Below are 14,108 nucleotides of genomic sequence, written 5' to 3'. Positions count from 1 at the left end.
TAAACAGTTGTTCAGAACATTTAGTGCGCGAAAGCGCCGTCCGCCAAATAGGTTCGATTACCGGCCGCTGTTCGAGAAATAAACAACTGAACCTGTGCTAAATCCCCCATCCCCCTCCCCCCTCTCCCCTGCCCCCCCTTCCCGAGGAAAGATCGGAGACAGAACTCGAAATCACCTATAAACTTTAAAGATCATTGGTAAGTAATACTTCACATTACAACATGGAGCGAAGCAACTTATGTTGGGAGCGAAGTCACTTATTTGATGGAGCGATCTAACTTTCGAGTTGAGCGGTCTAGCTTTTGGTGGGAGCAAATTGTCAGATTACGGATTATGATTTCTTCAGAATACATTCTAGGGCGAACTGGTTAAGGTGGTAGTGAACCTATTTTTCAGCTGGGGCGAACTCGCAAAAGTAGACCACATCTCAGGTATCTTACCAGTTCCACGGCGTTTCTTATTTTAGTTGCACCTTTCGAGCAAACACGGTTGGAAGAAGACGCGTGTCCATTACAGGTAAAACTAACCTCTCCAACCAAATTAGCAAGTGGACATTTTTCCACTTCTCAACGTTTCGGAACTTCAAATAAATTTTCTGTCGCTACTTTCTGGCGATTGAAATGCCCGTAAAAAGTTTTTAAATGCAAGCACACACTTTGCAAAATTCGTTCCGCGATGGCTCCTTTACCGGCCTGCCCCTCCAAAGTATTTTCTTAGGAGTTTTGCTCGTTAAAGTCATCCTGAAACATTTTTCCAGATTTCCAGGTTATCGTGCGCCTCGAGATTTGAAACACCAGTGTGTTGCGGTGACATGAAGACTGATAGGAATAAGGAATAAGGAATCTTGTTGGTTATGCCTGATTGAGATTAAAATTTGACGCCTCAAAACCACTCAGCCATACCTGGTCAAACTCTTAAGCTTAGTCTATGGTCCCTACTTTTGGAGCGCCTCACTCATGGAGCTCCCGCGGCGCATCGAAGTCACACCATGAGCTCCCCGTGGCGCGCCAACAACAATTTTTTTTTTAACTGATTTTTTTAAATTGCGCGATGGACTTCGTCGAAAAGGAGAGAATGCTCGTAGTCTATAGGTCGAGGCGAACTTCCTGCTAGGGGGCGAAAACTTTTGAGGGGTTCGATTTACCCATCATACTTTGCAACTTTCTTGTTTCAGAATATCGACGATTAGAGTGCATAGTTACATGTCTAATCGGTCGATCGAAGACATCAGTACAAGTTCTTGGTATAGTTCCGGAGAAAAAAACACGAAAGCTTTTCGGTTTCACACTCCGTGAGAGTATTAACCTTTTACGGTGAGTTTTTTTTTCTTTCAACGTTATTCACCAGGATTTTCGAACACCGTGCGTTCAATATGGTTCGGTTTCACGGCCAGTTGCTCGTAGACAATATCACAGTTGCTGGAAAAAAACTTAAAATAACGGATGCGTTTACCTGGACAATACTCAGTGCGGGTATGATCAGCTACCTTTTGACAAAATTATACTAAATTAGTACTAAATTGTAAAAATAGAGAACTTTCTTACGAGAGTTTCACCTGTAGAGTGTTTAAACATGTCTGCATTCTTCTTGTGTAAATAATCATACCACTGTGAGTGCTAGTTAAGCTGCAACCGGCGAAATTCTGTATTTCAAACGGTTCCGCATAGACAATCTTTAAAACATGTTGCGAAAAAAGAAGGGTAAAATTTCCGCACAGCCCCATACTATTGTAAAACAAATCTGTTTTCCCAATGGCGATGTATTGTTTTATTCATTGTTTTCTCTATCCAAGAACTGAATGCATAATGTAGTATGGGGCTGTGCGGAAATTTAACCAAAAGAAGATCTTGCTTTTTGTGAGACGTAGGTTCTAAAATTAGGTTTTTCGTAGACGCCCGATTCCAAAAGCGCGACTCAATTAACAGCCGGTCCAGAGGAAGAGTTAAGCAGATATCGTGTTTTGATACTTTTAACCACGTTCCTACTGGTCAGCTAAGGTTTCCATAGTGCTGTTGTTTAGCTTTCGTTTTACACTAGTCCTATCTTTGGAGTGGAAGAGTTTTTAAACTTTATTTGAAATTATTGGTTGAACGGCGTGAATTTTGTGGAAAGGTAGGTGAGACTGCCACATCCACAGTGACTACATCACGAGACAAAAGATTGTACTTCTTATTTGAAAACCGTTGTATCTATATTTTCTTGTCATTCAAATGAAAGTGTAGATGAACGGCGTGAATTTTTTCGAAAGGTTCTCTTGATACGAGAGACACGTGGTACGAAAGACTTTTGGGTAAAGTTTCCGCACAGCCCCATACCATTGTAAAACAAATCTGTTTTCCCAACGGAAATGTATTGTTTTTGTCATTGTTTTCTCTGTTTAAGAACTGAATGCATAATGTAGGATGGGGCTGTGCGGAAATTTTACCAACCCTTCTGTCAGTCAAATGAAGCTGATGATTAGAAACAAGTATTTATTTTAGTGATACTAATACATTGAGGTTCACACATTAATTTAGTTATGCACAAAGTCAGCTTGTTTGGAAAACATGGATAATCAATCTACATGACAAATAATTTCCTTTTTGTCACTAAAAATTCCCTGAGGGAGACTACATTAAAAAAAATTGTGGTTTTGTTTCTCGTACAAAAGAAGTTCAGACGCAAAATACAAAAACACTGCAGGCTTTACCCATTTTGGTCTGTAAAGGCAGGTCATTGCAGAGTGACTTTTGCTGTGTGGGTGCATATAATTTTTCTTCAGAGATAGCATCCGTACAGTCTTCAACCTTTTCTGATAACTGAAAGGTTGGGAAGCCAAGTTTGTGGAGTTCACCAACTTTTTCCACCACAACACTATTAAGCAGTGAAATCACAAGGACACAAAGCGAAACGCCTGGTAGATAACACTCTTTCTAAAGCCAGTTGGCAAAATTGTGAGAAAGTCTTTGCCATTGAAGTGCTGACAAGTGTTGACTTGCACGACTGCTTGTTGACAGATCTTCACTAAAAGAAGATCTTGCTTTTTGTGTGACGTAGGTTCTAAAATTAGGTTTTTCGTAGACGCCCGATTCCAAAAGCGCGACTCAATTAACAGCTGGTCCAGAGGAAGAGTTAAGCAGATATCGTGTTTTGATACTTTAAATCATGTTCCTACTGGTCAGCTCAGGTTTCCATGATGCTGTTGTTTAGCTTTCATTTTACACTAGTCCTATCTTTGGAGTGGAAGAGTTTTTAAACTTTATTTGAAATTATTGGTCGGACGGCATGAATTTTTTCGAAAGGTTCTCTTGATACGAGAGACACGTGGTACGAAAGACTTTTGCAAACCTGCGATCCACATTCACTGTGAACACATTGTGAGAGGTACGATTATATTCCTCCTTTGAAAACCCTTCTGTCAGTCAAATGAAGATGATGACGAGAAACAAGTATTTATTTAAGTGATACTAATACATTGAGGTTCACACATTAATTTAGTTATGCACAAAGTCAGCTTGGTTGGAAAACATGGATAATCAATCTACATGACAAATAATTTCCTTTTTGTCACTAAAAATACCCTGAGGGAGACTGCATTAAAAAATTTGTGGTTTTGTTTCTCATACAAAAGAAGTTCAGACGCAAAATATAAAAACACTACAGGCTTTACCCATTACGGTCTGTAAAGGCAGGTCATTGCAGAGTGACTTTTGCTGTGTGGGTGCATATAATTTTTCTTCAGAGATAGCATCCGTACAGTCTTCAACCTTTTCTGATAACTGAAAGGCTGGGAAGCCAAGTTCGTGGAGTTCGCCAACTTTTTCCACCACAACACTATTAAGCAGTGAAATCACAAGGACACAAAATGAAACACCTGGTAGATAACACTCTTTCTAAAGCCAGTTGGCAAAATTGTGAGAAAGTCTTTGCCATTGAAGTGCTGACAAGTGTTGACATGCTTTTCTGTATGTTTAACTTCTAATAAGTTGTAATGGATTGACGACCAACTCGCCGACGTCTCTACTCGATTTTATACGTCAGCGAGTTGGCGTCGGCGAGTTGTTCCGTCGGCGAGTTGACCGTAATTCCTTGTTGACAGATCTTCGGTTAAGAGCCAATTATAATTTTGCATCATGAACTCTTTATTTTGAACTCTTATTTTCTGTGTAGTGCATTTGATCATACTTTTATTTAATTTGCACTTATAAATTACCATTATTATTGCGTGATTTTTCTTGATAGAAATGTTTTAATTGTCATGATCATCCTGTTTTTTTCCAAGCAATTCCATGTAATTTCTTTTACAAAATATTAATCAATTTAGTTGTTGTTTTTGAAAGGTCTTTAAATTTCTTTTGGAGATGGTATTTCAATAATTACTGTGCAAGAAAGAATGAGTAACTCATGATGATATACATGTATCATAATTCTCCAACTTTTGTTAAGCTTTATGTGATTTTCTTTCAGGTTTTGCTTTTGTTGTAGCAGTTTGGCATGTCAGCCACAAAATATGGGAGAAGTTTTGTAAGTTGATGTCTTTGCTTATGAGGATTTAATAATAATAATAATAATAATAATCATGTTCTAAGGTTAACTGGTTTCTTGATTCTTGGTTATTTCAGCCCTAACCATTAGATCACCAAACTAGGAGTAATCATGGATTAGTGAAGTGCATGCAATCTAGCTTTAGAATGAATATTTTTGTCATGGCACAAATTCCAGTTTTGATTAAATCTATGAACATTGATTGGAAGCTTATACAGCTTAGAGTTCTGATCTGTGGTAACTCCTTTCATTTGATCAAATTGTTGCAGTTTATCTTTACATCTTCCCATGGCATCTAGACCAAAGCAAGTCCACCAATGGGAGTTCACTTAGTAGCAGGATTCAAAGCTCTTGTATGAAATCAAGGGAAGGGGACTGCTAGTTTAGCATAGCATCTAGAAAAGAGCAACACAAATAGTATCAAATGCAAATATCAATATTGACAAAAGGTCATTGCTTGCAGCAATGGGGTGAAATTGCTAAATGCTTAGTGTGTGCTTTTTTAACCTCAAAAATTTCGAAAAGCATGACATAGCAAGATACAATAGAGAAGGAAGTATTCTTAAGATATCATCCAGTGTCGTCTCTATACTCTGTTTAAACATTTTGTTTACTATTTTATTGTAGATTTGTCTGGCCATTGTGGCAATAATAATAGTTTTTTTATGGGCTGCTCAGTTACCTAAGGTCATGAATTTTGTTCCTGAGAACAGTAAGTAGATACTTAAATAACACATTGAGTATCAAAGCAAATCTGCTTTGATTCATAAATGTTGTATTTTTAGTTAAATTTATGGTAGAAAAGGAATAACTCCTCTCTTCAACCTCTACTCACATCATTTTTATTTTTTAAAAGTGGTAAGTTTGATAAAAAAAACTTTCACATCTGTCCTCTTCAGCTTTCCAAGCTGCAACCATTTTAGTTCCAGTGGTTAGTTGGAAATGATTTTGGCAACTAAATTTTCAAGTTATTTTGCCAAGTTGCTCTCTTTGTTCATCCAAGTCAAACTGAGATAACCTTTGGATAAATTTATAGATACAAATGTTCAGTCATTTCTTCTTTACTCTGGTTTGTCTGAGTATTAAACTGTGAGTAAGGTCAGACTTTTTTCACCAGAATTGTCTGCCATCAATTTCTTTGGCTGGGGCTTTCTTTTAGATTTGCCGCAAAGCCACTTCTCTTTTTGACCGTTTCATGAAAAATCTCAGTCCTCAATTTTTGGGAAATTTGACAAATTCACCTATTTTGTGTGGTGCAATACTGCAAAGGAAATATGCAAATCAACGTCCTGGATGAAAGTCCAGGAAAAATGTCAACACTCTGCTGGAGACTTTGGAATTATTACACGTTTCACTGTTCTGTAACAGCTACTTTAAAAACTCTTTCAGCCATATCTCGCATTCATTTCAAGATTTTGTATTTTTTCTTTTGGCAAACTAAACTTATAATAGTGTAGTTGGATCATCCAGGTGTGTGTAGTCCTGAGAAGGACTGTTGTCAGTAATGGTGACTGACTTTTCGACAACCTGAGCAGAAGTCATCATCAGAGTCAAGTGAAAGATTGTTGTCAGTCAAATGTACTTAGTCCAGTTTGTAGAAACTGATTGGTCAGTTTTGCCATGATGTTATTGGCTGCAAGACTCAAGTGATGTACGTCAGTCATGATCGGTCAGTTTGGATCCGTTAGTGAAGTTAGGTGGTTCTGTTGGGTTCATTTGTCATGAATTAATGTCGGGAATGAGTCGTTTGTATGGTGCCGGTAGTGGTTGACACCTGTTGAAGGGAGTCTGTTCCAAGTTAGTAAATCAGCTTTCCAGGATCATTGTTGAAAGTAGTTGGTGCTGAAGGTTAGGCATTGCGCAGAGTCCCAGTCAATAGTGTGGTTCATAAGTCGATGGTGTTCAGCAATGTGATTGTTGACATCGCCTTTCCTTGTTGCTAGTTTGTGTTCAGTCAGTCTAGTTGTGAGGTTTCTGCCAGTCTTACTGATGTAGGAGGTGTGGCAGTCAGAGCAATTCATCTTATATATTGCTTCTTGTCTGATGATGATTTCTCTGACTAAAGAACCAAAAAACCAAATTATAAAAAAATTTTGACAGAATTTGTTGACAGTAAACTTAACTCATGAGTAATTCTGCTATTTGTATCAGCAGTAATGTTAATAGATAAGCAGAAATGATGGTTGCAAGGAGAGACTGAAAACTAGAACTGTGTTTGGTGCTAAAACTTTATGTGTCTGGGATAGAAGGAACTCTGATGTTAGATGTCAGTGGAAATTACTTAAAAGTGACAATGAGTGCTGAAAGGTGATTGTTAACTGCATACTCTTTTGGTTTCTGTAATTGTTTGCCTTATTTTAAATACTCTGTTTGTCCTCTGTTTCAGAGAATTTGCACTCTCCTACAAGGCCACAAGGTATAGGCAACAATAGCAGTACTACTGGTTCTGTCATTAAGAGCACTTCAATAACCATCCAAAATTCTTCTATTACAACTCGGAGGGAAATAAAGACATGCATACCTCACAAGTATGTTTGGTTGAATGTTACTGTAACTTCTATAAATTTAAAATTACAAGCCTCTGTGGTAAAGGTCACAGGTTTCCTCAAGCTTTCCCTCAGAAAACCGCTCGCTTCTTAGACAAATCTCAGTGTATTTTCATGCCAAAAGGAGGCTATTGACTGTGTATATTTAACGCTTTAACTCCCAGGATCTGATTGTTAATTCTTCCATCTAGCTGCTACATATTTCCTTGTAAATTAGTTGCAAGAATTTGGTGTTAGATCGAGATAACAATTCCTACCTGATACACTTGAGTATTCTCATTACCTGTTTGCTGGATAGTGCATGGATATTGTAGGGAGAAGTTACATGTGAATCACTTCTGGGAGTTAAAGGGTTAAATATCACACCTAGTTAACCCTTCACACCCTAACATCAATATGTATATTCTCCACACTGTTCTCTATGCATTTCTTAGGGTGCTGACATGGAGAATTTGTTTAATAATCATAAGCTTATTTTAGTTGATGATAGATTCCTTTATTCTCATGACCTTCATGTTTGATTTGAGGGTGATCATGTGAGGAGGAATAGGATGCTATTCACTCTTAATGATCAAAGGGTTAACCCTTTCACTCCCAAGATCTCATTAGTAATTCTCCTTACTGTCTGCCATACAATTCTCTATGTTAGTTCTGAGAATTTGGTATTTAATCAACTAATAATCCACTAACTGATATTTTTCTATATTCTCATCACTTGTCTGTTTGATATGGTATTGATTTAGTGAGGAGAAATTTTGTCTTGGTCACTCATGGAAGTTAAAGGTTAATGATAGTGACTTTAAATTCTCTCATAGGCCTGACAAAGCTGGTCAAGAACTGATTGTTAAGTATTATGGCCAGCCAGGACGTGTGGAGGATCGAAAATGTTCTGGTACACGTCACCCAGATATTTGCTCCTACCAACGAACAGATTCTGGGGAAATTAATGTATCCTGTGATGCAAAGGTTTGTGGATCCTCAGACATCCAAATGGCATCTGTTGATCCACAAATGGGAAAATCTGTAACTAACTGGAATACTTTATCAAAGGACAGACTCGCTGCTTCAGTGCAAGAGGCAGTGAAAACCAACCAAGAGAGAGGATTTGACTTTCTCTTCTTGAGGTGTGGAAGTAATCTCCAAGTCTTTTCCTTTCCTCCAATTTTTAAGAATGTTGAAGATGGCAAAACTAGAAATAACATCAATGTAAATGTGATTATGTTGGACTCTATTTCACGACCCCATTTTTATCGTACCATGCCAAGAGTTGTTGGGGCTTTTAAAAAGATAAATGAGGATGCCAACATAAAGGCCAGGGCACTGGACTTTGAACTTGATCAGAGTATTGGTCAACAGACTTTTGAGAATATAAGGCCATTTTTTTCTGGAGTTCTTAAAGGTGAGTACAAGAGTTTCTTTACTAGGGAAATTAACTGCAGGATTATTCAGCTCTAAGTAAGAAGAGAATGTTCCTCATGTCTTAGTCAAAAATAGCCCAATTCATTGAAAGTTAGCTGGGGAATTCTTCTTTCTCCACTGACTAATAAATATGGTGTGCCTAAACTTATGCAGTGCTCCAAGCTGCCACTATTTCTGTTGCCATGGTGTTTGGCAGTCAAGTAGGTAAAATGGCAGTCAAGTAGTTCTCAGTCACTGCCTTTACTCCTTAAGTCTTGTTAACCCTTTTAACTCCCATGATCTGTGTGTCAATTCTCCCCTCTGGCTGTTATACAATTCCTTGTAAATTAATTACAAGAGTTTGATGTTAAATCAAGATTCTAGCTGATAAGTCTTAGTATTCTCATCACTTGTTTGCTGGATAATATACATGTATGGATATTATAGGTTTATATTATTATTATATTATTTGAGGAGGCGAGCGTGGCCTAGTGGTTAGGGCGCTGCACTTGTAAGCCGGAGGTCCCGGGTTCAAGTCCTCCTCCCTGCCACTGGATGGATTTGTCTTCGGTGGCCCCGAATTCAACTCCTGCACGCTTTGTAAATAGCCAACTGGTCTGCCTCCTACCAGTTGGGGTTTTTAACAAGTTTCTGTTCATTTACGATATTTGTTTCCTTATTTACAGTGTCCCCAATTAGCACAGCAGTGCTAAAAAATACACAGACACTTAAATAAAGTTATTATTATTATTATTATTATTATTATTATTATTATTATTATTATTATTATTATTATTATTATTATTATTATAGGTAGAAGTTACATGTTGGTTGCCAGTGGGAGGTAAAGCGTTAGGTGTTTAGTCCTGAGATGTTGTGCAAACCTTCAATAACAATCGCCAGCTGTTGTCAACTAAAGTTTCCTTTTCTGGTGACCTTTTTCTGATTTTTCTGTCACCAAATAGCAACTTTGAAAAATCTTGAGTCAGAAGCACTGTCATGATTTGACCCAGGGTGTAGGAAGTAAGTTATGTACAAGAGATATCCTATTTATATGAAGGATATTAATCATATGTTCACTCTCAATGAGTGAGATAATTTTTTCAATGAATTTCAAGTCTAGTTTGCTAACCTTATATTTCAGAGTAGGTCTCAATTGGGTGGGTCCTTGTTAAACAACCTGAAGATTTGTGAGTATGATTTTAATTGAAGTAGTTTGTTTTGCAGATGACAATGAGATAAGTGCTTCAGGTGAGAACACAAAGGCCCCTATAGGAATGGGGGTGTTGTATGGGGCCTTCCAGAAAGCTGGCTACCAGACCCTCTTTCAAGAGGACCTTTGTTGGTATGACATTTGGGGAAGTATACTAACAAACAATCAAAAACGTGCTGTACCCAGTGGAGATGCTGAATTCAAATCCAGGTTAGTGTTTTTGACATGTTTGACTCTCAAAAGTGTGAGAGAAGATGCATACACGTACTTATAGTATTAGTATTAATACAGGGTGTTCAATGCAAGGAAGATGAGGTGAAGAAGGGTACACCAAAAAATGACATGTTTGTTGGGGTGGGGGAAATGTTAAAAAGTGCACCTCTAAGAGTGTATTTCAGCCTTCTGAAACAATAATGTGAAATTTATCCAAGGCTTGTGTTCTGTGTCAAAATGTGTTTCATGCTCTCTGAAATATTTCTGGTAAGTTCTCAGTCAAAGTAGATGGAAAAATCATGTGAGGTTGGCCCACCAGCCCTTTCCTTATGTTAATAACTGCTTGCACATGCCTAAATATCCAGTATGTGGGTACTTGTTAGTAAGCAATCATACAGTTATTAATTCTGGCCCACCAGGCAGTGCAAAATTGTCCTTGTTTATTTCAGACTTTAATATGGTTTTCTTTACAGGTGGAAGGAAATTCTGGAAAAAGAGGAACAAAAAACAATTGATCATTTTGGCTTAACACACTTCTCCTGCACAGTGTTACATTATGTTTTAAAGAGAACTAATCATTATGACTACCCTTCTCAAGTTTGCTTTAATGGACAGTTTTACAGTTGGTATTTCATGGACTACATCACTAAGGTGTATACTGCTTTGCAGCAAGACGAGAAAGCTAAACCACTAGTGTCCTACATGCATTTTAACACTGCACATGAAACAACTGGTAAAAGGATGATCAACTTAGATGCTAACATGGCAAAGTTCTTCATAGACATGGCTTCGTTTTCTAACACTCTGACTGTGATATTTTCCGATCATGGCCATAAAATGACACCATTTAGTTACACTCCTGAAGGCAGAAGAGAATTATTTGATCCAGTGTTCTTCATGATTGTCCCTGATGGTGTTGCAGATAAACTAGGTCCAGAAAGGATGGGAGCCCTGGTAACAAACCAAAAACGCATGTTCATGTTGTATGATGTTCACAATGCATTTATGAGTTTGCACAATCCTCAGACGAGGAACTCCAGGGATTACCTAGTTACAGGAATATTCTCAGAAATACCAGCTAACCGCACTTGTGCAGACTTATTCATGCTTCCCTTGACAAGATGCAAATGCGAGGGTTTTGATGAAGAAGGTCATATCAAAGATGATGCAGAAGACCATAAGTGGCTTGCAGAAGCTGCAGTTGGTTACATGAATGATGCCATACAAAGGCAATATGAGAAAGGTGAGAGATAACCTGGAAGCTGGCTCTCTTTAGAGCTAAGATGGGCAAGATGAAGCCTGTACAAGTTACAGGCAATAAGTCTGTGAGGATCTATCTTAAATATCTTTTGTCAGCTTACTTGGCTAGGTGGTTCAAGTCTCACAACTTTTACTGCCTGTGCCTCCACTCCAATGACAGCCTTGAAAAAAAATTTACCTTCTATTTTGGGAAATGGCATGTCATTGCTACAATTACTGTAATTAATTGTTTAATAAGTGGATTGATTTGAATATACTCCATGTGATTGGCTGATGTAACCATCTCATTTCTATTATACAGAATTAGTGAAAAAAAGGCAGCTCATCAATTAATCATACTCAAGGAAATTGTAATGGTTATACTAATTAATAATTAATGGTAATAGGACTGAGGGGAGTACAGTTTGGTCTGTAATCATATGAGTAACAAATTCAGATGAACGCAAAACAGGAGTCCACTTCAGTAATAATGAGAACACTGCATGATTACAGACAGAATTGGAGGACGTGAAGTCCTGTAACCATTTGATCAAAACTATGACAAAATTTGAGAAAGAAACTAAACATTGGTTAACCCTCTAACTCCCATGAGTGACCAAGACAGAATTTCTCCTTACAATATCAATACAATATCAATTAGACAAGAGATATGAATAAAGAAAAATGTCAATTTGGGGATAATTAGTTCATCCAGTACTAAGTTCTCTGAACTAATATTATGAGAATTGTATGATTGACAGTAAGGAGAATTACAAATTTGATCTGGGAGTTAAAGAGTTAAACAAAATGCATGACAACAGTGCTTACTCACAGGTATGACATTTCAACTGTCCTATTACACTGTCCAATTACAAGCATGACACTTAACCTGTCCTATAAGTGCTCAAATTGAGCTTGTGATAACCAATCATGTTCCAGAATTTTGTTTCATTTTTGATAAAGTAAGAAATGGGACATGGCTCAAAACTTTAACTCCTAAGATTTCATTAGCAACTCTCTTTCTGTTTGTCATACAATTCTTATGATTTAAGTTCAGAGAATTTGGTTTTGGATCAACTAATACACCTTTATTGATATTTTTCTTGATTCTCAAAACTTGTCAGCTTGATACTGTCTTGGTACTGTAGAGAGAAATTCTATCTGGGTCACTCATGGGATCTAAAAAGAGATAAAAGGTTGTGTGCTGCATGAGAATACACCACAGGCTTTGCTTTCATTTGTGATGACCTCACTTTTTGAATATTTTATCTGTTACCTTTTTATTAGAGGATAAAGACTCAAAGAAAAACCAAGGTTATGGAAACTGTGAGCGCCTTGTTGGAAAATCATTCACTGATGTTGTGAAACGTTTCCAAGGAGAATTCATCTTAACAACAATGGATGTACATGTGGTTCCTCCAAATGGATACCAAGAGGATGAAATCTATAAAGTCTCTGTCAAACAGTACTCTAAACCAAGACAAGGAGTATTTTTTCTTAGTTTTGTTAGAGTGACAAAGTACAACAAATTTGTAACTTGCCAAGACAAGTCAGTAGATATCAAGCTCTGTGCATGTGCAAAAAATCAAACCTCCAATACTAAAAATGGAGTATTGTTGGAGAACGGTGTTCCACGGGAAATGTTTGGAGCAGAAACAAAAGTGAAGAACCTAGATTCCAACTGTTTGCTGTTCTTGAGAAGGGATTTTGGGACATTTTCCTTCACACTGGAAGTGACAAATGTATGCACAGATAGAACATACAAATTTTCAATGACAGGTTCTATGGATCAAAGGATTTTTTCTACTGCTTTACCAATCAACCGTGTATTACCACCAAAGACCTTCTTTTTTTTAACATCTGTCTTCAAATATTTATCAAAAGTTAATCAAGCTTTGAACTTGAGAGCAAGTATACAAGTGAAGAAGGATGGCTCCAGTGAATTTTCAAGTCTAGGAACTGTTAGTGTCTCATGATTAGATAAAGATTTTTTAATATATTCCTTTCATACATTTTTATGTTTCAGATATGAGTGACATATTTGACCGACCTATTGCACTCATTTCCTAAGTCAGCATCGTGCTAAACGGCTTATCCCAGTTTCTGTAGCATGAAGCAATTACCTCCCCTTCCCCCCCCCCAGGATGGGTTGCCTGTGCCTCACAGAGCAGCCCCCCCTCCTCAGCACTTCAACAGGTGTTTCTGCAAGTTTCTCCAAGCCCATTTAATAGGAACTCTTGGTTAGAAAGAGGGTCTGAGTTTGAGGTGCCCTGTCCAAGAACACTGCACAATGACCCACCAAGGTATCGAACTAGGACCTCTTAAACAGAATTGGTTGATACCAAAACAATTGGCAAAAAAAGTCAGCAGCTAAACAGCCGAAGAATAGGCATATTCAAACTTACATGTGCCTCGAGGAAAAATTGATCCACACAATGATCTGGTTTTTAAAAATAGTATGAAATATTTTATTTATTCTAGGGGCTCAAATTCTATTTAAATATAATCAATAAATATGTCCACATTTAAATAGCAATTAATGAATGCAATAAGATATAAAACTCTAGAAAGAGAAACTTTCAAACTATTGATTAAAGTAGATAAAATTCTGATCTGAACATCTTGAGTCACTGTGATATTTAAGGAATATTTTAAGAAATGTAAGTCCATGCATCATTTATAAAAAACTATCCATCCAGAAATTATCAAACAGTTCAAACTAAATTCAGTTGTACCAATCAAAGTTAAAGAGGAAGGTGCATGGAATTGTTAGACTTTACTGGTCAGGTTTGATAGTAAATGTGTTCATAATTGCTGCACCATCCCTTGGATGCAGCAAAAATAGCAAAAAGTTATTTGTTATTGACAAGTGTTGCTACAAATGAAAAGCGTAATGGTAAAATATTTCTGTTACTCCCAGAAGAGACTGAAGTGTAATTTCTCCATTCAATGCCAAATACCCTGAAGAGCCTATG

General features: G+C 37.4%; 1 protein-coding gene across 6 annotated transcripts; it reads left to right on the top strand.

The window, feature by feature from the left end:
* Positions 1 to 1,156: 1,156 nt before the first annotated feature.
* On the top strand, positions 1,157 to 13,751 carry LOC113681840 (uncharacterized). Of its 6 annotated transcripts, none has more exons than XM_027198963.2 (8): positions 1,157 to 1,313; positions 4,447 to 4,503; positions 5,152 to 5,236; positions 6,911 to 7,052; positions 7,886 to 8,469; positions 9,696 to 9,891; positions 10,368 to 11,137; positions 12,421 to 13,751. In XM_027198963.2, exons 2-8 carry the CDS (start codon positions 4,474 to 4,476, stop codon positions 13,107 to 13,109), a joined length of 2,496 nt encoding a protein of 831 aa, XP_027054764.2. In that variant the 5' UTR covers positions 1,157 to 1,313; positions 4,447 to 4,473; the 3' UTR covers positions 13,110 to 13,751. The 6 variants fall into 6 exon arrangements, with proteins under 6 accessions (XP_027054764.2, XP_089050920.1, XP_027054772.2 ...); XM_089194794.1 differs by lacking the exon at positions 1,157 to 1,313 and adding an exon at positions 1,336 to 1,472; XM_027198971.2 differs by lacking the exon at positions 1,157 to 1,313 and adding an exon at positions 1,888 to 2,112.
* Positions 13,752 to 14,108: the final 357 nt, after the last annotated feature.

The sequence above is a fragment of the Pocillopora damicornis genome, chromosome 14, assembly GCF_964200805.1.
Source record: "Pocillopora damicornis chromosome 14, jaPocDami1.2, whole genome shotgun sequence".
In the NCBI taxonomy this organism is placed as follows: domain Eukaryota; kingdom Metazoa; phylum Cnidaria; class Anthozoa; order Scleractinia; family Pocilloporidae; genus Pocillopora; species Pocillopora damicornis.
This window is presented reverse-complemented; position numbering and strand designations above follow the sequence as displayed.

What these genes read in the sequence shown, in the direction of transcription:
- LOC113681840 (XM_027198963.2), top strand. Translation starts at nt 4,474, where the DNA reads ATGTCAGCCACAAAATATGGGAGAAGTTTT. An exon ending in GAATTTTGTTCCTGAGAACA is followed by an intron (nt 5,237 to 6,910) that starts GTAAGTAGATAC and finishes CCTCTGTTTCAG; the next exon opens with AGAATTTGCACTCTCCTACA. An exon ending in AAGACATGCATACCTCACAA is followed by an intron (nt 7,053 to 7,885) that starts GTATGTTTGGTT and finishes ATTCTCTCATAG; the next exon opens with GCCTGACAAAGCTGGTCAAG.